Here is a 22,475-nt window from a genome sequence, read left to right as displayed (position 1 = left end):
GCGTCAGTGTCTCTTTAAGTGCTTTTTGCCAAGAAATGTATTTTCCAGAGGTTTTACAGAACAAATACTCCTACAAGTGACATTGCTGCCCTGTCGGCCTCTGAAAGGATAAATGTGCCTTGATAAATCTTCCCCTCTAAACAGGTTTTTAAACCCACACAATTGATAGTCCAACTCTAAGCTATCTGCCCATCAATGAACAAGCACTTTATCTTTCAGGGCTCTTTCACATCAGAGCTTGCGTTGGAGAACGCTCAAAGCATACGTTTTGTTGTATGCGTTTTAATGCGTTTTGATATGCGTTGCACTGCAGTGAGTGTGCGTTTTTAATCCGTTTTCAATGCGTTACAGCACATAGAAAAACGCAGGTAATTTTTTTTTTCTTTTAGTTTTCAACTTTCTACATTGTTCCTCTGTTGCATTCTGGGACTGATTGCCTGCGTTAACGGATTAAAAACGCGCATAGTGTGCGTTTTACATTGACTAACATTGTAACGCATAAAGCTAGCATCGGCCGAAAAACTGCGCCTGGGTGCAGTGTAACGCAACACACAAAAAGGCTGCGTTATATGTGAAAGCTAAAATGAAAGTCTATGGACTTTCATTTCACCTTGGGTAACGCAAACTTTACCCTTTGCATTGAAACGCAGAAAATCTGCCCTAATGTGAAAGAGCCCTCAGTTAAATCGGCAGATCGCTCCCTTACTGTCCTCCTGCGCCGCCTGGATCTTCCACAATTCACCCCAGAATGTCCTCCAGTCAGGGCCAGTTGGTCACGCGCACTGCTGTGGCCGGCGACGGGAGCACAAAATGGGCGCGCCGCACATTCCAAACAGAAGAATTTTCTGGCCTGAACCGTGGAAAATGCAGGCGGCGAAAGAGGATGGGGAGGCAGTGATCAGCCTGGAGGAAGCCCCAGGTAAGTATAATTTTTTAAACTCCCCGTTTCACGTTCCCTTTGAGATCAGGTTTTGCATCTATTGTTTAGATACTGTTCATACTATAAATGAGACAAATCTCAAATTTTCTCGAATCTAGATCCTAAAAGGTTCTCAAATGTATTGATCATCAAATCTTTTGAGTCCTTTATATTAGTAATTCTTCGATCTGTGTTATGGTGCCCATACACGATACAATAAGAACGTTCAATTTTCCCGTTTATTCGATCTAAATAATCGAATGAAAGTTGAAAATATTTTTTTTTCGATCAAGAAATTCGAACAATTATCCCGTTTTTTCGAGAAAAATCTGATTGGACATGTCGGAAAAATCGTTTTTTTCGATCTAACGGAATAACCAAACTAAATTATCTAATCGAAAAAAACTGCAAAATTGTACCATGTATGGCCACCATTAGATTACCTTTCTATATAGTGCAGGGGCAAACCCAGGATTTTCAGGGGGGGGGGGGGGTTTCCTGAAGGTCTCCCTCAGCCACGCACAATACAGTATAATAATATGGTAGGACATCATGCTGGGTACACATAATGCAATTTCCCATCTGACCGACAGGATCTGACAATTATTTCCTAAATGCTCGGTGTGCTCTCGATTGACAACGGGATCGATCAGGAGCTGTTTAGATCCTGCAGGACACCTGCAGATGTTCTGGTGTCTCAACTTGTGGCTGTCCTCAGACACTGCACCGCCCTGGTCTGAGGGGGGATTCTGGGCAACTGTAAATCCTCCCCCCGCCATTTGCCTATGTAGTGCCCCCTTAATATATATTGACACCACCTCTTTACAATGAAGTATACATTACTTCTCCGGCATTTCAAGAAGCAGGTCTCTCTTTTATGCTACGTACACACATGCGACAACGATCGTTCGTTGAGAACGACGACCAAACTTTTAATTGATGAAAGAACGACCTAAGTAAAGATAGTTTTAAAAGGTGTGTAACGATCTGATCGTTAGAACGAACGTTACATCACGTAAAGCAACTATTGCGCCTGCGTATAAAAATGAGAAGTTTCACAGAGAAATAGTGAAATGCGCATGTCAAGCCTAGTACGACCGACCGTTTCCAACGATGTACTACTTTTGCAAACGATTGTCGTTGGTTAAAATCCGCCGAGACAGAACTTTCTTTGGTAGCGATTTGGCTCGTTCGTCGTTTTCCTTAATAGTCGGTGGTTCGTTTTTTGTAACGATCGTCGTTGGTAAATATCGGGGAACGATCGTTACAAACGACTATAGTCGCATGTGTGTACGCACCTTAACACTTCACTGTTTTGCAGGGCAGTTTCTACGCCTCATGATACTTGACGCCTAGGAGGAAGAAGATTGGCCGTTTGTGTATCCCAAAGAGGTGAGATAACTTCACCCCTCTGCCACAGGATTTGCCAAATTTGATTTGCGGAAATGGACAGCAGGATTAGAATCCCAAATCTTTGTAAATATTCTAGGGATTCAACGGATTTGTCGTCCCACCTCTAGTTCATACTACGGTGATCTTAATACCTAATTTTTAAATCCACTGCTAATAGGGACATGATCTTATATTCCTGTAGGCGTTATGTTAATGTTTTAAACCAGGTCTACCATCTTAGCAGATAGAAATACTAAGTCTACACATGATAAAGTTTGGTAAGTTGTACAATGGTACATATAACCCATAATGCCAACATTCGGTACTTATGTGTTATCCCGGCGACCAAGCATGACTGGATGCCCAGCAAGATCATAATAATTCAAGCTTGCATGCAAATGTAATGCAAATCATGTGCAGCTTGGAATTGAGCCAACCAAACTGGACAGGAAGTTAAAGTGAACCTGTATGTTTCTGCAAACTGCTTGTGCACAAGCCACTCTGAGCTATTGCGTGGTTTTGTGGCTGTATGTGCACATGGACTGAAGCGCACCTGCACCACATGAATCTATTTATCAAGCCCTTGTCAAATACGCTGAGAGGGTCCCGGTGTGGTCATAGATATTACAACCCATTAGATTTTGCAACTTGCAGTGCAGTGCAAACGGACCGTACATAAATGTGCATGAGCTGCTTCTCTGAGGAATCTCACCTGTAACTATTTGCAACCGTCAGTGTCTACGTTTAAACTGTTATTTCTTCCTAGGGGTTGTTGGTGTTATTAGTTCCCTCCAGGGAGGGGGGGTTATTAGTTGCCCAGCAGAGGAAGGTTCTGTGTTAGAATAGGGTTAGGTTGGGTTGCATTTTCTGATAATAGCTTTAGCCTCCTTGGCGTAATCCCGAACTGAGTTCGGGGTAAGCCGCCGCGGAGGATTTCTTGGCCCCTGGTGGGCCGATTTGCATAATTTTTTTTTTTTGTTACACTTTGCTAGCTGCGTGCACTACCCGATCGCCGCCGCTACCCGCCGCACTTTACGCAGTTGGAGTGCACTGTGCCTGCGCGACCCTGGCCACGCACGTCCTCTTTCACGCTCCCGTCGCCGGGAGTAGAGATTGTCGCACTGCACCTGTGCAGAGCCTTCCTAGCCACGGGAACGGGTATGATTCATACACGTTGCCAGGGCCGCTCAGGCGCAATGGACGTCAACTTCCACCGCGTGAAGTGAAAGTGAGCCTCAGCGTGGGAACAGAGGATTGTGTGGTAACTTTGTGTGCACACGTCAGCTGCAGGGGGCTGACAGCAGCCCCAGATAAGTGAATTTTTTTTTTCCTCCCTATTATTCCGTTCTGCTTTTTTAAGTCAATGGTTAGGTTGCACTTTATGATAGTTATATTAACTATTTCAACCGGTTGCAAATCTTATAAACTTGCAAAATCTTTCACCAAACCAGGGCTGGAGCAGTGATACTGAGGTAAGAATCTAACTATTCTGTTTTACTCCCCTACGTACCTGACCTGTACTTTATCACTGGTCCATCCAGTGTCAAGCTGCATACAATCAGCAATACATATGCATGTTAGCTGGAATTCTGCTGCATCTTATTTATCTCTACACAAGTGACTGTAAGATAGCTCAAACTGACAACACACTATCCATAGGCACAGTCCCTACCTCCAGGGTAACAGCCTACTCGTCAGTGTGACCTGGGCATTCCATGAGCAGCTCAGAGTACATCAACCGCTCCCATTCAATGATGAACAGCCAGCCATGCTTGCAGTTTCCCCCGCGACTGACGTCACAACACTCTCAGCTGTGGAAGGATTCGCAATGAAAGGAATATTGTTCCTCAGGCTCGCCGTAGCTATCTGGTTGCCAGGCTCTGTGCGTCCCTTAGCAACCAGCAGCGGGCTGTATGTGCGAGGTGGTCGTGTGGCCTGTATAATCCGAATCCCCGGGACTCATGGCCGCCATCAGCAGCGTCTTTCTGCTCAATGTCACCGGGCAGATTGAGAGCGCCGAGGTGAGGCCTACTACTGGGAGATGCACACGCTGGGGATAGCGGGACTACTGGCAGGGGAGAGGCATGATACTAGCTGTACAGGGGAGGCCTGCAGGGGTAGAAGAATAACGATTGGGGTACAAAGGAGATCGGCAAGGGTAGGGGGTTTCAGGGAAGACTGGCATGGAGTATGACACTGGGTGACCAGGGGAGACTGGTATGGGCATGGCACTGGGGAGACTGGCATGGGATGAGTTGTGACACTGGGGATACAGGAGAGACTGGCATGAGAAGGGCTTTGACATTAGGGATACAGGAGAGACTGGCATGGGATGAGCTATGACACTGGGGATACAGGAGAGACTGGCATGAGAAGGGCTTTGACATTAGGGATACAGGAGAGACTGGCATGGGATGAGCTATGACACTGGGGATACAGGGGAGACTGACATAAGATATGACACTGGGGATACAGAGGAGACTGGTATGGGAAGGGGTATGACACTGGGGATACAGGGGAGACTGGCATGGGAAGGGGTATGACACTGGGGATACAGGGGAGACTGGCATGGGATGGGGTATGACACTGGGGATACATGGGAGACTGGCATGGGAAGGGGTATGACACTGGGGATACAGGAGAGACTGGCATGGGATGAGGTATGACACTGGTGGATAAATGGAGACTGGCATGGGATGAGGTATGACACTGGTGGATACAGGGGAGACTGACATGGGAAGGGGTATGACACTGGTGGATACAGGGGAGACTGGCATGGGATGAGGTATGACACTGGGAATACAGGGGAGACTGGCATGGGAAGGGGTATGACACTGGGGATACAGGAGAGACTGGTATGGGAAGGGGTATGACACTGGGGATACAGGGGAGACTGGCATGGGAAGGGCTATGACACTAGGGATACAGGGGAGACTGGCATGGGATGAGGTATCTGAATACAGGAGAGACTGGCATGGGATGATGTATGACACTGGTGGATACAGGGGAGACTGACATGGGAAGGGGTATGACACTGGTGGATACAGGGGAGACTGGCGTGGGATGAGGTATGACACTGGGAATACAGGGGGGACTGACATGGGAAGGGGTATGACACTGGGGATACAGGGGAGACTGGCATGGGAAGGGTAGGACACTGGGGTTATAGGGGAGACTGGCATGGGAAGGGGTATGACACTGGGGATACAGGGGAGACTGGCATGGGAAGGGGTTTGACACTGGGGATACAGGGGAGACTGGCATGGGAAGGGGTATGACACTGGGGATACAGGCGAGACTGGCATAGGAAGGGGTATGACACTGGGGATACAGGGGAGACTGGCATGGGAAGGGGTTTGACTCTGGGAATACAGGAGAGACTGGCATGGGATGATGTATGACACTGGGAATACAGGAGAGACTGGCATGGGATGAGGTATGACACTGGGGATACAGGGGAGACTGGCATGGGAAGGGGTATGACACTGGGGATACAGGGGAGACTGGCATGGGAAGGGGTATGACACTGGGGATACAGGGGAGACTGGCATGGGAAGGGGTATGACACTGGTGGATACAGGGGAGACTGGCATGGGATGAGGTATGACACTGGGGATACAGGGGAGACTGGCATGGGATGAGGTATGACACTGGTGGATACAGGGGAGACTGACATGGGAAGGGGTATGACACTGGGGATACAGGGGAGACTGGCATGGGAAGGGGTATGACACTGGTGGATACAAGGGAGACTGGCATGGGATGAGGTATGACACTGGGGATACAGGGGAGACTGGCATGGGATGAGGTATGACACTGGTGGATACAGGGGAGACTGACATGGGAAGGGGTATGACACTGGGGATACAGGGGAGACTGGCATGGGAAGGGGTATGACACTGGTGGATACAAGGGAGACTGGCATGGGATGAGGTATGACACTGGGGATACAGGGGAGACTGGCATGGGATGAGGTATGACACTGGTGGATACAGGGGAGACTGGCATGGGATGAGGTATGACACTGGTGGATACAGGGGAGACTGGCATGGGATGAGGTATGACACTGGGAATACAGGGGAGACTGGCATGGGAAGGGGGGAGACACTGGGGATACAGGGGAGACTGGCATGGGAAGGGCTATGACACTAGGGATACAGGGGAGACTGGCATGGGATGTGGTATGACACTGGCATGGGAAGGAGTATGACACTGGGGATACAGGAGAGACTGGCATGGGATGAGGTATGACACTGGGGATACAGGAGAGACTGGCATGGGATGATGTATGACACTGGGGATACAGGGGAGACTGGCATGGGAAGGGGTATGACACTGGTGGATACAGGGTAGACTGACATGGGATGGGGTATGACACTGGGGATACAGGGGAGAATGGCATGGGAAGGGGTATGACACTGGGGATACAGGGGAGACTGGCATGGGAAGGGCTATGACACTAGGGATACAGGGGAGACTGGTATGGGAAGGGCTATGACACTGGGGATACAGAGGAGACTGGCATGGGAAGGGGTTTGACACTGGTGGATACAGGGGAGACTGGCATGGGATGAGGTATGACACTTGGGATACAGGGGAGACTGGCATGGGAAGGGCTATGACACTGGGGATACAGAGGAGACTGGCATGGGAAGGGCTATGACACTAGGGATACAGGGGAGACTGGTATGGGAAGGGCTATGACACTGGGTATACAGAGGAGACTGGCATGGGAAGGGGTTTGACACTGGTGGATACAGGGGAGACTGGCATGGGATGAGGTATGACACTTGGGATACAGGGGAGACTGGCATGGGAAGGGCTATGACACTGGGGATACAGAGGAGACTGGCATGGGAATGGCTATGACATAAGGGATACAGGAGAGACTGGCATGGGATGAGGTATGACACTGGTGGATACAGGGGAGACTGGCATGGGAAGGGCTATGACACTGGGGATACAGCAGAGACTGGCATGGGAAGGGGTGTGACACTGGGGATACAGGGGAGACTGGCATGGGATGAGGTATGACACTGGTGGATACAGGGGAGACTGGCATGGGAAGGGCTATGACACTGGGGATACAGCAGAGACTGGCATGGTAAGGGGTATGATACTGGGGATACAGGGGAGACTGGCATGGGAAGGGGTATGACATTAGGGATACAGGAGAGACTGGCATGGGATGAGGTATGACACTGGGGATACAGCAGAGACTGGCATGGGAAGGGCTGTGACATTAGGGATACAGGAGAGACTGGCATGGGATGAGGTATGACACTGGGTGACAAGGGGAGACAGGCATAGGAAGTGGTATGACACGGGATACTGGCATGGGAAGGGTTATAACAGCGGGGAAACAGGTGAGACTGGTATAGGGGATGCAGGGGAGACTGACATAGGATGTGGTATGACACTGGCGATACAGGGTATGGGATGGGGTATAGTTGAGGTAGGCATGTATAATAGTGGTATCACACTGGGGCATAAATGAGACAGACCATATGTGGTGGTATCACTGAGGTGCAGAGGAAGTTGAGGTGATTGCACTATAGAAGCTGAGCAGGGTTTAAAAATCTGTTTTCACATTTTTCATGCTTTTTTTTTCTCCACTCTAGTTTCCTGAGTTTGATGAACTTTACTGCAAGTACTGCTTTGTTTATGGGCATGACTGGGCACCAACCACTGTAAGTTTCTCTTCTGTTTAGGAATTAGGTTTGTTGTGTGTGACTCATACTCATGAAATGTACCATTGACTGCGAACAAATCTAAAAATTATCGTTCAACGTCAGTTTTGTCAATCGGTAAAACTTTTTTTTCTAATTGATTGTAATGGACAGATTGGTTTCTTGATGGTGTCAATCAATATATTATGACATTTTGTTTCCGATCGCTCAAACGGTTCTTCGCTAAAATTTGTTAGGGGCCTACCTTGAGGCTGGGTTCACATATGACATAACATGAAAGGCTGCGTTTTATGTCATGTTTTGTGTAAATGTTGAGTGCGTTTTTTGTGCGTTTTAACTGTGTTTTTGGTGCGTTTGTGATGCGTTTTTCGTGCATTTTGTATGCGTTTTCCATGGGTTTTTATATTTCCATTTATGCAAATCACTAGGAAGACAACAGGAAGCGGAAATACAGTACACAAAAAATATTTTTTTTAGGAAAAACACATATAAAAACCCATGAAAAATGCATATCATTGTGTTCCCATTGTCTTTCATTATGTGCATTTTTCATGCGTCTATCAAGCGTTTGTTCCTGTGGCCCATAGACTTCCATTAGCGGCAAAAAACGCAGCGTTCTACGCAACGCTAGCATTTCTGCTATGGGTCTCAGAGAGGATCCCGCTGACTCCTGGGTCGCAGATGCTATTGTTATTGCTCTGCACCTGATCAAACTGGTCACATAGCCCCATGAATTGCTACACACAAGACAATCTAATTCCTATAAGCCTACATCCTCGTCAACCCCCAACCACCTCTCGGTGGGAGTCCCCCAAGGCTCTGTCCTTGGCCCCCTACTGTTCACCCTATACACATCCTCCATTGCCAAGGTGATCTCCTCCATGGGTTTTAACTATCATCTGTATGCAGATGACACCCAGATCTACCTCCACACCCCTGACATATCCACCACTACCATGGACAAGGTCTCCTCCTGCCTATCAGTCATCTCCTCCTGGATGTCCGCTAGGTTCCTGAAACTAAATCTAGACAAACTGGAATTTATGATCTTCCCACCCCGACCATCCATGAACCTCCCAGATGTGCATGTCACTGTTAACCACACTACCATTCGCCCTACCTCTCAAGCCCGCTGTCTGGGTGTCACCCTTGACTCCGCACTCTCCTTCACTCCCCACATCCAAAACCTCACAAAGTCCTGCAACTTCCACCTTCGTAACATCTGTAAGATTCACCCTTTCCTGACCTCTGCTACCACCAAACTCATCCATGCCCTCATAACTTCCCGCCTTGACTACTGCAATGCCCTTCTGTCTGGTCTCCCTATAACCCGAACAGCTCCACTGCAGTCCATCATGAATGCGGCAGCCAGAATTATCCACTGCTCCCATCGCTCCACCACGGCGGATCCCCTCCTTGAATCCCTCCACTTGCTTCCTATTCAGTCCAGAATCAGATTCAAGATACTGTGTCTGACCTACAAATCTGTCCACAAAACCTGTCCAACCTACATTTCCGATCTTACTCAGAGGTACACACCTAGCCACTCACTCCGCTCTTCCAATGAACTTTGCCTAACCGCCCCCCGCATCACCCAGTCTTATGCACGCCTCCAGGACTTCTCAAGAGCTGCTCCAACACTATGGAACTCCCTACCTCCACCCATTAGGGCAGCCCCCTCCTTCAACATCTTCAAGAAGGCCCTCAAAACTCACCTTTTCACTCTGGCCTACCCTCACAAGTGCTCTAAACCCACAGCTGAACTCTGGTCCCCTACCCTGTCCTTACCTCTCACTCTAAATTGTAAGCCTTTGGTCCTCCTCCTTTTGTGTCCTACCTGTTCATGCACCTCCATTACTGTGAACCCATGCTATGCATCTGAGTGAACCTAACTTGCCTAATCTCTATGCTCTCCTCCAGTGACTAAGCATTACCTTGTACTCATGCTGTGCTGCATGATCTGGTCTTTCTTGTATTCAGGTATTGTCATTTTGCTGTATGTCACCCCTTAATATTGTCTGTAACCAAAACTAATGTCCAGCGCTGCATAATATGTTGGCGCTTTATAAATACAATAAATAAATAAATCACCCACGGGGCATTGGGTGATGTAAACAAACTTTATTTTATAATTTTTTTTTTTAAAACAAACACTCTATTTCCAGTACCCTTTGGTAGGGAGGGGAATCGTTTTGATATGCCCTGTGAATGTAAAAGCAAAATACATTTTCAGCTATAAATTTGCCACATCGCCAATATTCTATCAAGTTTTTCTTGTGTGCCCTAGCTTACAGGCCGGGATGCTTTCAGCATGCTTGGAATGTAAAAAGATCAATTTAGTATCAATGCATTTTTTCCTATTTATCTCCCTTGCTGCAGTAAGAAGTTTACATGTTATTTATTTTTATCTCTCTATTCATTGCCTCAGTATATTTCACTTCAGAAGCTACTTCATTTTTTTTTGTAAGAGTAACAATCAAGAACAGAAGAGAGCATTCTTTATTTTCATATGTTTTTATTTAAAAAAAATCAGTTCAGATAAGTTTTCTTGATTCAGCATTATACGGCAAAGTCCCCGTTATCTGGAACTCGGTCAACTGGAAGTCTCAACTAACCGGCAGGCCTGAGGGGATAACAGGGACTGTGTTTTGGGGTATTAGCAGGGATTAAAATACTAACCGAGCCTCCAGCACCATTTTTTAACCTTCCTGTAGCTCCTAGCAGTTTTCCGGCATCCGGTGACCCGCCGTGAGCCGTACAGGGACAGCAGATAGCCGTCGGGAGCTACAGGAAGGTTTAAAGACGTGGCTGGAGGCTCGGTAAGTATTAGGTACTTAACCTCCCTGGCGGTACACAGTTGCAGTGGCTGCGTCTGCGGATTTTTTAAAAATAAAAAATGTTTTTTATTTGTTAGCTAGCACTAGGCTAGCTAACTATGTGCCCCAAGTCCTTAGGCACCTCTCTGATCCCCCGATCGCCCCTGGCAATATTTACCCGTCTGCGATCCCACGAGAGACGCAGCTTCACCAATGAGCTTCACTCGTCGCTATGGCGACGATCGGACATGACGTCATGCGTAGTCCCGATCCTCCCCATAGCGAAGCCTGGAGCTGATTGGGAGGCTGCGCCATCGCGGGATCCCTGGGGGGTGCATATTACGGCGGCGATCGGAGAGGACCGGAGGACTTTGGGCGCATGGTTAGCTAGCGATGTGCTAGCTTAACAATATACAACACTTTTTATAAAAAAATCCTCCCGGGGCCATGTGATCCCCTGTGGCGGCTAGCCCGACCGTAGGTTAGCTAACCGTAGTTAGCTAACCGTAGGTCGGGCTTACCTCCAGGGAGGTTAAAGGAAACATGTATTGTCATTAAAAAAGAGTTTCAATTACCTGGGTCTTCTATCAGCCCCCTGCAGCTGTCCTGTGCCCATGTTGGTACTCGATGATCCTCCCGTCTTCCGCCGTGGCTAAGTTTTGTTTTCGCTCACCTACAAGTTGATGTCCTCTGTGGCCGCGCGCTTCCTCAGTCGGGCTCCCGTCGCCAGGAGCGTCCTACTAGGCGCAGTACAAGAAAAGCAGCGGGCGCCAAGGAACAGAAACTGAGCCACAGCGGGGGACTGGGGCATCGTAGAGGACTGACGCGGGCACAGGATAGCTGCAGGGGGCTGGTAGATGCCCCAGGTAAGTAAAACACTTTTTTATGACATTACCGGCAGGGCCGGCCTTAGGTTTCACAGCGCTCTGAGCGAAACCTGATTTTTTTTGTGCCCCCCCTTCATCCTTTTCCCACGTGCGCACACACACACACACAGCGCTGTGCAACAGGGGATCTCTGCTGGTGCAGAAACTGGGGACTTTGCTATGTAATATTCAGCTTAGACAGAGGCAGACAGATGCATTTAGGACTGAACTTGATGAGCATGTCTAATTTGATGTAATTTTTAACTTCCAGACGCTCAAGTTGCTACTTCTTGTACATTTTTTACTGTCTCTATTTCTTTATGGCGCAGGATATTGCCGAAATGACCTTTTCAGTGATATCCTATCATACTTCCTCTTGGTCTTCAGTTCTGACCCTGAATTTTCCCCATTTTAACGCCTAACGCTAACCTCCAACTCCGCTCCTAACCTTTACCTCTTCAAATTGTGTAATACCGCGCCACAAAGTTCATACAGTGATTACCAGTCCGTTTACAATCAACAGTTAATGGGATCGCTGCAGAAAAAATCCAGTCACTGGGCCATATAGTTCACTTGTACTGCTGCGCTCTCCAATCCTGTAATAAAAAACACACTCCACATAGGGCAGTATTGTTCAAGTTCTGTGCCCCCAATTAACACCAGTGTCTTGTGCTCCCCCGGTGTCATACACTTATCCCTCGTCCCCTCTCACTAGTTGCTCACCAGATTGATACCACCTCAGCTTTTCAGGTGGGTCTTAAGCATGTCACTATATTCACTTGTTCCTATAAAACGAAAAAAAGCTCCACATAGAGTAGTAAAGTTCAAATAAGGCTATTCAAGTGCTAGACACACTCCCATCGTGCACACCACCCGTTGACCGTGTTACTACACCAATTTGCATGCCACACTGCTCACCAGATGCAGCCCACCTCCATATACAGGTGGATATTGCACTTTTGACTCCAATCAATTCAGCGATCCTCAGTAGTTCAAACAAGCCACACCTTCACAAGCAGCTCCATGTTACTGTGTAGGCGTGGCTGTACTCGCACAGGTGCAGTAAGCTGAAGCCACACCTCCACAAGCAGCTCCATGCTACTTTGCAGGCGTGGCTGTACTCGCCCAGGTGCAGTAAGCTGAAGCCACACCTCCACAAGCAGCTCCATGCTAATGTACAGGCGTGGCTGTACTCGCCCAGGTGCAGTAAGCTGAAGCCACACCTCCACAAGCAGCTCCATGCTAATGTACAGGCGTGGCTGTACTCGCACAGGAGCAGTAAGCTGAAGCCACACCTCCACAAGCAGCTCCATGTTGTTGTGCAGGCGTGGCTGTACTCGCACATGCCTAGTAAGCTGAAGCCACTTCTCCACAAGCAACTCCATGTTACTGTGCAGGCGTGGCTGTACTCGCACAGGAGCAGTAAGCTAAAGCCACTCCTCCACAAGCAGCACCATGCTACTGTGCAGACGTGGCTGTACTCACTCAGGAGCAGTAAGCTGAAGCAACTCCTCCACAAGCAGCTCCATGCTACTGGGCAGGCGTGGCTGTATTCGCACAGGCGCAGTAAGCTGAAGCCACTCCTCTACAAGCAGCTCCATGTTGTTGTGCAGGCGGGGTTGTACTTGCACAGGCGCAGTAAGCTAAAGCCACACCTCCACAAGCAGCTCCATGCTACTGTGCAGGCGTGGCTCTACTCAGGTGCAGTAAGCTGAAGCCACTCCTCCACAAGCAGCTCCATGCTATTGTGCAGGCGTGGCTGTACTGGCACAGGAGCAGTAAGCTGAAGCCACACCACCACAAGCAGCTCCATTCTACTGTGCAGGGGTGGCTGTACTCGCACAGGAGCAGTAAGCTGAAGCCACACCTCCACAAGCAGCTCCATGCTACTGTGCAGGCGTGGCTGTACTCGCACAGGCGCAGTAAGCTGAAGCCACACCTCCACAAGCAGCTCCATGCTACTGTGCAGGCGTGGCTGTACTCGCACAGGCGCAGTAAGCTGAAGCCACTCTTCCACAAGCAGCTCCTTGATGCTGTGCAGCGGTAGAGAAGAGGACACAGTAAGCCTCTGTACTATTCTCTGTACATAGGTAAGTATCTTTGTCTCTCCCGGAGACTACAGATTTATTTTAAAGATTTATTTTTTTCCAGCCACAATTTAAGATCCCATGGGTCCTTCTTTAAAGAGAAACTTCAACCTAAAATTGAACTTTATCCCAATCAGTAGCTGATACCCCCTTTTACATGAGAAATATAATGCTTTTCACAAACAGACCATCAGGGGGCGCTGTATGACTGATTTTGTGCTGAAATCCCTCCCACAAGAAGCTCTGGGACCGCAGTACTCTGGGCAAACTGCCACAATGTAACAATGTTCACAGACAGGAAATTGCTGTTTACAAACTCTTAACCCTAACCTATAAAACTCTCCACAATCTCTCTCCCCTGTACATCTCCTCTCTAGTCTCCAGATACAAACCCAACCGCAATCTCAGATCTGCACACAAGCTTCTTCTATCCTCTTCTTTTACAATTACCTCCTCACATTCACGTGTACAAGACTTCTCACGTGCCTCACCCCTCCTCTGGAATGCCCTTCCACAACACATCCGCCACTCTCCCACCTTTGAAATCTTTATTTGATATTGCTTCATTTTTACAATAATTATGTATAAATGATTTAGTCAGTGTTTGCTCGTAAAATCTTTCCTCTCCCCGATTTACATTCTGACATGTATTACATGGTGACATTTTTACCGTGGGCAGGTTATGTAGCTGCTGCTAGCTGTTTTGGCTGTTAGAGACAGCTGTAAACAGCTAATTCCTGTCTGTGAACCTTGTTACATTGTAACAAACTGCCAAAAGTACCGCGGTCCCAAAGCTTCTTGTGGGAGGGGTTTCAACACAAAATCAGTCATACAGCGCCCCCTGATGGTCTGTTTGTGAAAAGCAATATATTTCTCATGTAAAAAGGGGTATCAGCTACTGATTGGGATAAAGTTCAATTCTTGGTTGGAGTTTCTCTTTAAAGCAACAGGGTCAGCCATACTATCCCAGGAGCAAAACACACATATATATAAAAAGATAAATACTTGCTCTACTTACATAACATATATATTATGCTGTCCACATTTTGATTTCAGTAAATTGTATATAGTAAGTAAAGAGAAAACTGTTCCAGGTATTTTCCCTCTTTACTGCCTCTGAAGACAATTCTGATGTAATTTCCTCCCGTACTCTTTTTCTTCTCCTAGAAACTGCACTGTCATATTGAGGGGTTAGGTGTATTTCCCTTCTCAGCCTCCTGTCACACTGAACTGCCCTCAGCTAATCAGTGAGGAGTAGGAAAGTGGGAGGGAAGATAACAAGCTTCCCTCTCCTCTTCAATTCACCAGAATCGAGCCAGGCTGACTGATAGGATTCATTGCAGCAGAAACATTTATGATTATATTGGAATGCAGGCTGCATGTAGACTACATAATAAGCACTAAGCAGTGGGTAAATGGAATTTGATTTTGTGGCTGACAATCCCACTTTAATCTTTCCTGGTCCAACGCAGTACGAATCTACGTCCAGCAGGTGGTGCTGCGGCCGTGACTGGACGTAGACTCTACGTTGCATTCATCGCGCGTCCCTGACGCTGTCGCCGCTCAGTCCCTGCCGCAATTCGCTCGCCCCGCTGTCTCTATGACAGCAGAGCTCTGTGAGCAGGTCAGGAGCCGTTTTCATTGGCTCCTGGCCCTGTCATCACTGTAAGCCAATCCCATTGGCTTACATTGATTGACAGGGTCAGGAGCCAATGAAAGCTGCTTCTGACTGGCGCACAGCGCTCTGCTGTCATAGAGACGCCAGGGAGAGGAGCCTGCGGCAGGGACAGAGCGGCGGATTTTTACGGCAATTCATTGTGAAGCGGCGTTTTACTGTACCAGCAGCCTCTGGTCCTTAAGGGGGCAGAGGCTGCTGGTACTGAAGTGGTTAAGCAAGGCACAGTATTAGCTGAGAGCGTTCTTTATTAAAACAGGCTCTATTACCTCCTTAGCAGTGTGAAATCTCTTATTGGATTAGCAAGAAGCTCCTATCCAGGATGAGATGCTTCTAGCTGGGTAAGGCCGGTCGGGTTCGATAGATAGATAGATAGATAGATAGATAGATAGATAGATCTATATATCTGCTTCTCACAGATTAGCTGAGGGCAGTGCAGTGTGACAGGAGGCTGAGAAGGGAAATACACCTCACCCCTCCGCAGAAGCTGCTGAAATACGATCAATGCTGTGCTCACTTGTGTTTACAAAGCAAGCTAAATATGATAGTGCAGTTTCTAGGAGAAGAAAGAGTACGGGAGGAATATACATATGCGTATACAGTTATATATATAAACAGTATATAAGCATTTATCCCTTCTCAATCCTCCGCACATTCAAAGCACCAGCGCCTCTTTAGAAACAGGAATAGATAAATGGGAAAAGTAATCTGTAACGTAGGCCCAGTGCACACTGAGCGGTTTTAGCAGCGACCCGCCAACCGCTTCCGCCAGTGAAAACGCTTGGCTAATGTATTTCAATGGGATGGTGCACACCCCTCCTGCTGCACGCTTGCGGTTTGCAGAAGCGTTTCTGCCTCTATGTAAAGTATAGGAAAAACGCAAACCGCTCTGGAAAACGCTAGATCAGAGCAGTTTTCCAGGCGTTTTTGTTACAGAAGCTGTTCAGTAACAGCTTTTACTGTAACAATATTTGTAATCTGCTACACAAAAGCACTCCAAAAACGCTAGGCATGTTTAGAAAACGTCGGTACTTATCCGTTAGCCGGGCGCATCCGGCAGGTGGCGCTAATTACTATTCCCCCTCCAGGCCGACATGGATAGTAGGGAAAGATGTAACTCTGGTGGAGTTTTGTCGCCACCTAGAGGATGCGCCCGGCTAACGGATAAGTACCAAAACGTCTCTAAACATGCCTACAATCGCTCTGAAATCTGCTCCAAAAACCACTAGCGTTTTGAGGGTCTGCTAGTGGTTTTGGTGTGCACTGGGTCGTAGTGAACATTTTCCCAAGAGATGCGCCAAAAGGATTATGTCAATAAAAGACAGCCAGCCCCGAGATAGTCATTAGCATTACTGGCTTTCACAAGAGATTTACTCTAAATACATTCCTCTCTCCTATTTGTTTATTTCATGTGAATTTTACTAATATCTAAATCTCATCCTGCAGACACAATGTTTGGCCTGTCCTAAGCAGGAGAGGGGGGTATATTGCTCTGTGACAGAAAGGGACGCAGTGTTTCTCAAACCTGTCCTTATGACTCCCCAATGATGCATGTTTTCCAGGCATCCTCACCACAGGTGGGGTAATTAGTGTCTCAGCTACATGAAATCCACCTAGCTGAGACACTAATTACCCCACCTGTGCATAGGTGAGGTTTCCTGCAAAACATGCACTGTTGGGGGGTAACGAGGACAGGTTTGCGAAACACTGGACTATGGAATACACAGCACTCGCTGGGACTGATCAACAGGAGCTAACATGGAAGAGTTACCCAGTTCAGCTGTTAAACGAAACAAGGTCTCTCATTGGTGGCTAACAACTGCTGGAATCTTACATGGGCACTGCGCCAAAGGGAAATCTATGTGTTCTGAGCCAGCACAATTGGCTTATTAATTCTGTTGTTGAGGTAGGGCAGGACAATCAGGACATCTGCACTGTTTTAAAATAAATATGTCATCCTTTATATCACTGTCACCGTTCTAAATCATGTCCGTGTCGCTGCACCCGCTCGCTGTCACACATGTCATTGGCTCCTGACCCATGATTGCTGTGAGCCAATCGCAGCAATCACAGGGCTCGGACAGCTCTGGTCTTAAAGCAGCCAGAGCCGTCCAGTCTGCAAGAGGTTAAAAGGAAATAAATATGGCAGCCACCGTATGACTCTCACACTTCAAGTGTACCTTAAAGGGAAGGAGCGAGGTAAAAAAAAAAAATCTACTTACCTGGGGCTTCCTCCAGCCCCTGGTAGCCTATGTGTCCCTCGCCGCAGCTCTGCTTCCAGCCGGTGGCCCGAGGTCCTCTACGTTGCAGATGCCACCCTCGCCAAGTCGTCATCTTCTCTGGAGCGTTCAGAATGCTCCAAGCCACGTGAGCTCGAGCGGCGCGGGCTCCCAACGGCACAGAAGATGCCTGCAACAGATCTACTTACAGAGGGGACTCTGGGGCACCGGCTGGAAGCGGAGCTGTGGCGAGGGACACATAGGCTGCCAGGGGCTGGAGGAATCCCCAAGTAAGTAGATCTTATATTTTTTTTATATCGCACCTTCCCTTGAAGAATGAAAATAAGGGTGAGGAAAGATTTTACAGTGGACAAATACTTACTAAATGGTTTTTAAAGTAATTTTGTAAAAAAAATATAACCTATTTTATTTATTAACCACTTGACGACCAGGGGATTTCTGTCTGATCTGTGCTGCGTGGGCTCTCCAGCCCGCAGCACAGATCAGGATTATGCCAGGGCGATCAGACTTACCCCCTTTTTTCCCCACTAGGGGGATGTCCTGCTGGGGGGGTCTGATCACCGCCGGCTTGACGGATATCCGTCCTGCGCATTGTAGGATAGGCTTCAGCCTATCATATGCCGGCGATCCCCGGCCAATCAGAGGCCGGGGATCGCCGATCTGCCTTACGGCGCTGCTGCACAGCAGCGCCGTATGATGTAAACAGCGGGGATTTCTTCCCCGCGTGTTTACATTTTGCCGGCGAGCCGCGATCGGCGGCTCTCTGGCTGTTCACGGAGACACCCTCCGTGAATGGACATGGAAAGGCCGCTCGAACCATGGAAACCCGCAGACGACCAGTTTACGCCAATCGGCGTTAGCTGGTCATCAAGAGGTTAAGGTATTTTCAGTAAACTTCCTCTTTGACTCCCTCCCTGAGGCAGTGGAGATTTGTTTGGTAGGAAAGTTCATTTTAATCACCACTGATGCGTACCGAATGTCCATGAACATGCATGTTTGTATTTCAACCACTAGATGTCACTAAAGTACCATTTTCTTTTCGTTTAAAGTGTACCAGAGGTGAAAAATATATACATTAAAAACATACTTTTCTAAGAAGAGGGAAGTCTCTGGATCCTCCAGAAGAAGCTTTCCACATACTCCTGGCCCAATCCGTTGGCGCGCATGAACCCTGGAACATTTCTGACGAGAGCTTCTCAGATATGTTACGTGGCCCCACTCCTCTTCATGCATAAGCACGGTACACTGCACTTACACGAGTCCAGCCGAGCCTACACAGTAAGGCCCCTTTTACACTTAATCTGTTAGTGTGCGTTAGTACGCGTCGGTATGCGGTAGTACGCGTTTTTTCCATAGCAGTGCATTGTGACAAAGATTTCAGTTAAAACGCGTTAAGTGTGAAAGGTGCCATAGGAAAACATGGGCATTACTTTGAAAATCAGTTTTCTTTCGGTTTTAACTGAGAGCAACTGATTAAGTGTAAAGGGGCCCTAAGCTGGAGCCGCTCGTCCGGCAGGCGTAGCCACACCTGCCCCAGGGCAGCACAACTGCGCTCGTGCATGAAGAGGCACGTGGTCGCAATTTACAAGAGGGTCCCGGGCAGCCGCAATGGAGTGCAGGAGCAGTTTGACTTTAGACTCCATAGCAATCTATTTATTGCTGTTTGTTTTATTTGTTATGGTGCATAAACACATTTTGAAATGTAAATGTCTTTTTTAGGGGGTGGAAGAAGGAATATCTCAGATTGCTTCTAAGAATAGACATCTGCAGCAGAACATTGTGTGGAACTTTCCCATTGAAATAACCTTCAAAAGCACTAACCCATATGGATGTAAGTATGGTACATTTGTATTATGCTCAGTGTAATTTGCCTCCTTAAAGGATACCAGAGCCCAAATTAATATGAGAAATGAGGGGGCATGCATGATGAGCTGTCCTGATGCTCATCCCTCCCCCTGTTCTCCAATCTGCCCCTCCGATCCTCCTAAATGCCCTCCGGCACCCTCTTCCTGGTTAGCAGCGTATCACTGCACCTGTGCTGCTCCCAGACGCAATAGTACACTGTAGGACGAGTGCAGCCGTCCCAGCGCAGGTGCAGTGATACCCTGCCGACCAGAAAGAGGGTGCCGGAGGGCATTTAGGAGGATTGGAGGGGCAGAATGGAGAACGGGGGGAGCGGTGAGCATCAGGACAGCTCACCATACATGCCTGCTTACCCCCGTTTCTCATTAATTTGGTCTCTGGTATCCCGTAAAACAGAACGTATTTGCAATAGTTCTTTAAGTGAGCAACTCTGGTTTCCCATGATGCATCACTTCTGAGTAGTGATGGTCCAGTTGTCAGTTTTTTCGCTCTTCGCAAAACTGACAGTGAACGGCTCCTATTTTATATATAAGAGCTGTTCACACAGTCAGTCTGCAACGTATCTGTGGGATCCATTGCGGTAAGTGGACCGCACGTCTCTGCAGTCCACGGTAATCCCGGGCTAGGCGAATGCATTCCCCATATAGCCTATGGAGGCACGTATCTAGCCCTGGCTACAGCCTGACCACAGTGGACCATCGGAGCGGACACTACACTATCAGCTCCCGCTGGCCGCGTGTGGTCTGGGGGCAAATGTGAACCAAGCCTTAGTTTAAAGGAGTTATCAGGCAATAGTAAGTAAAATAAGGGCTACTTACCCGGGGCTTCACCCAGCCCCAAGCTCCCAGCATGTCCCTCGGCGCAGCTCTGTGGTGAGCCGTTCGCCGCCGCTGCCTCTCGGTCCCCAGCAATGACATCAGGCCGACCTGGAGGTCGGCCTGTACTGCGCTATACTCACTGCAGAGCTGCGGTTTACTGCCGATGTTTACTGCCGATCTGCTTACCTGGGGCTTTCTCCAGCCCCTAGAAGCCTCAGTAACCCTCGCTGCAGCTCTGCTCTCAGCCACTCTTCTGGGACCCCCTTTGTGCAAGTGCCACTTGCAGGTTGGGCTTCTGTGGCCAGGAACATTCTGCGTAGCGAACGCATGTGCAAAAGCTGCCGAGCCTGCTGGGTCCGCATTCCCTCTGGAGTGGACCCCAGAAGAGTGGCTGAGAGTGGAGCTGTGGTGAGGGACACAGGGTTGTAGGGGCTGGAGGAAGCCCCAGGTAAGTAGATCTGCAGTAATGTATTTCGGCTCTTGTATATCTTGTAAGGAGAAGTGAGTCTTATCTGGGGCTTTACACTTCAGAAACGTTTATCTACACTCAACACATTTTATGGTTCAGATACCGCTTCATCAGGCAAGAGTTTAAACATAGTGGCCTAGTAGCATGGGAAAGCTCTGAAGGGTCCAGAGGCTTCCCTCTTTTTAAAGTGTAACTGTTGGGCATAAAATAAAAAATCAATTCTTTATTTTTATCTGGTAAACATGTAATACCAGGCAATCCAAAAGTTAAAACCACTATTACTTTTCTTATTGATAAATGATCATTCCTCAGTTTACCTGTCTCTTATTTGGTACACAGAAAATTTGGTACACAAAAAGGAAGTTGCAGGGCATGCTGAGTTGTCCTTTTTTGCTTCTCTACTTCCCCTCAGACTTAACTAATGCAGCCTGATTGGCTGACTCCTCTTTCCCTCCTGTTTTCCCCTCCCACACCTCTGTTCCTCTCTGATTGGCCAATATTTCTCATGCTGAGGCAATGCACTTTCTATAGTGAAGGGCGGACTATGCATACCAAATCAGGCAGAGGAGAGTAAGGGAGGAAGTTACATCAGGATTGGCTTCAGAATAGCTACACTTAAAAGGGAAAAGCTAAGGAAGGATTTTCTCTTTTTTTTTTTCTTTTACTGTAGAAAAATCACTAAAATCAAAACGTGGACATTGCAATACATGTTTTATGTAAGTAGAGCAAGTATTTATCTACTTATATATGTGTTTTTTCTGAGATAGTATGGCTGACAGCTCCTCTTTAAAGCAGATCTCTAGACTAACTTAAAAATCCTGCAGCCTCCCTGTAAAAGAAAGTTATAGTTACCTGCGCTGTCTTGTCCCGCAAAGCCGTCCTGAAGACTGCGTATCACCCGACTTCCGGTGTCTGGCCCTGCCTCCCCTCTCCCCGGAGAAAAACGCCCAGCTACTGGGTGGAATGATGTTTAATGCTTGGTTACAGTTCCTCTTTAAACACTGAATTAAAATCCCCAAATTATATCAGTAAGCCTTTCAAGCTGAACAGCAACAGAAATGTGCAAATACCGTACTTGAAATTAGCCTGAATTGGAGGCGTAAACCCGGCATTCGCAGCAGATTCCCCACCCAGTACGACTTTTACAGCGACATCCCACCTGCCAGCATCCTTAATCCAAGCTTTCTCTGAGAGTTTATTACTAATCAATATAAGTAGTAAAATAAACCATTCAGAATCTTTTATCCTAATATTCTGAGGACTGCTCAGAGGCAGAATGGGTCCCTTGGAGTAGAGTAATGTCAGCATGTAACCTCTTATGCTGGTGAAAAACCTTTTTACGCCTAATTGGGTCATTAAACTCTTTTACAGTGTGGGAAATAATTGAGTACAACATATCTGCGTGGCTCCGGGATGGAAAAGTGAGCAAGTGACACTAGATTGTGAAGCCGTAGATGCTGACGCAGCAAGCCTACCCACTTTAGCCTGAAAAAGACAACCACACTACAGCCATACATCCATTCTCAGAATGCATTTAGCTGTAACCTCAATAAACACAAACTTTAACCTTTTTCCGTGGACCATACTTCCTAGCTAGAGCGGGATCATCCACAAGGCAAACCTAGGCTGTTGCCTAGGGC

The 22,475-nt window shown here is 47.8% G+C and overlaps 1 protein-coding gene across 1 annotated transcript in view; it reads left to right on the top strand.

Moving 5' to 3' along the window:
* The first annotated feature begins 4,154 nt into the window (after positions 1-4,154).
* B9D1 (B9 domain containing 1) overlaps positions 4,155-22,475 on the top strand; it is a 129,866-nt gene continuing 111,545 nt past the window's right edge. The window contains exons 1-3 of the mRNA XM_068244154.1: positions 4,155-4,332; positions 7,933-8,001; positions 19,405-19,516. Coding sequence (XP_068100255.1) covers positions 4,273-4,332; positions 7,933-8,001; positions 19,405-19,516 — 241 coding nt within the window. The 5' untranslated portion in view covers positions 4,155-4,272. The remainder of the gene's footprint in view (positions 4,333-7,932; positions 8,002-19,404; positions 19,517-22,475) is intronic.

The sequence above is a fragment of the Hyperolius riggenbachi genome, chromosome 7 (assembly GCF_040937935.1).
Source record: "Hyperolius riggenbachi isolate aHypRig1 chromosome 7, aHypRig1.pri, whole genome shotgun sequence".
NCBI lineage: Eukaryota > Metazoa > Chordata > Amphibia > Anura > Hyperoliidae > Hyperolius > Hyperolius riggenbachi.
The sequence above is the reverse complement of the archived record's forward strand: the minus strand, read 5'-3'. Positions and strand labels throughout refer to the sequence as shown.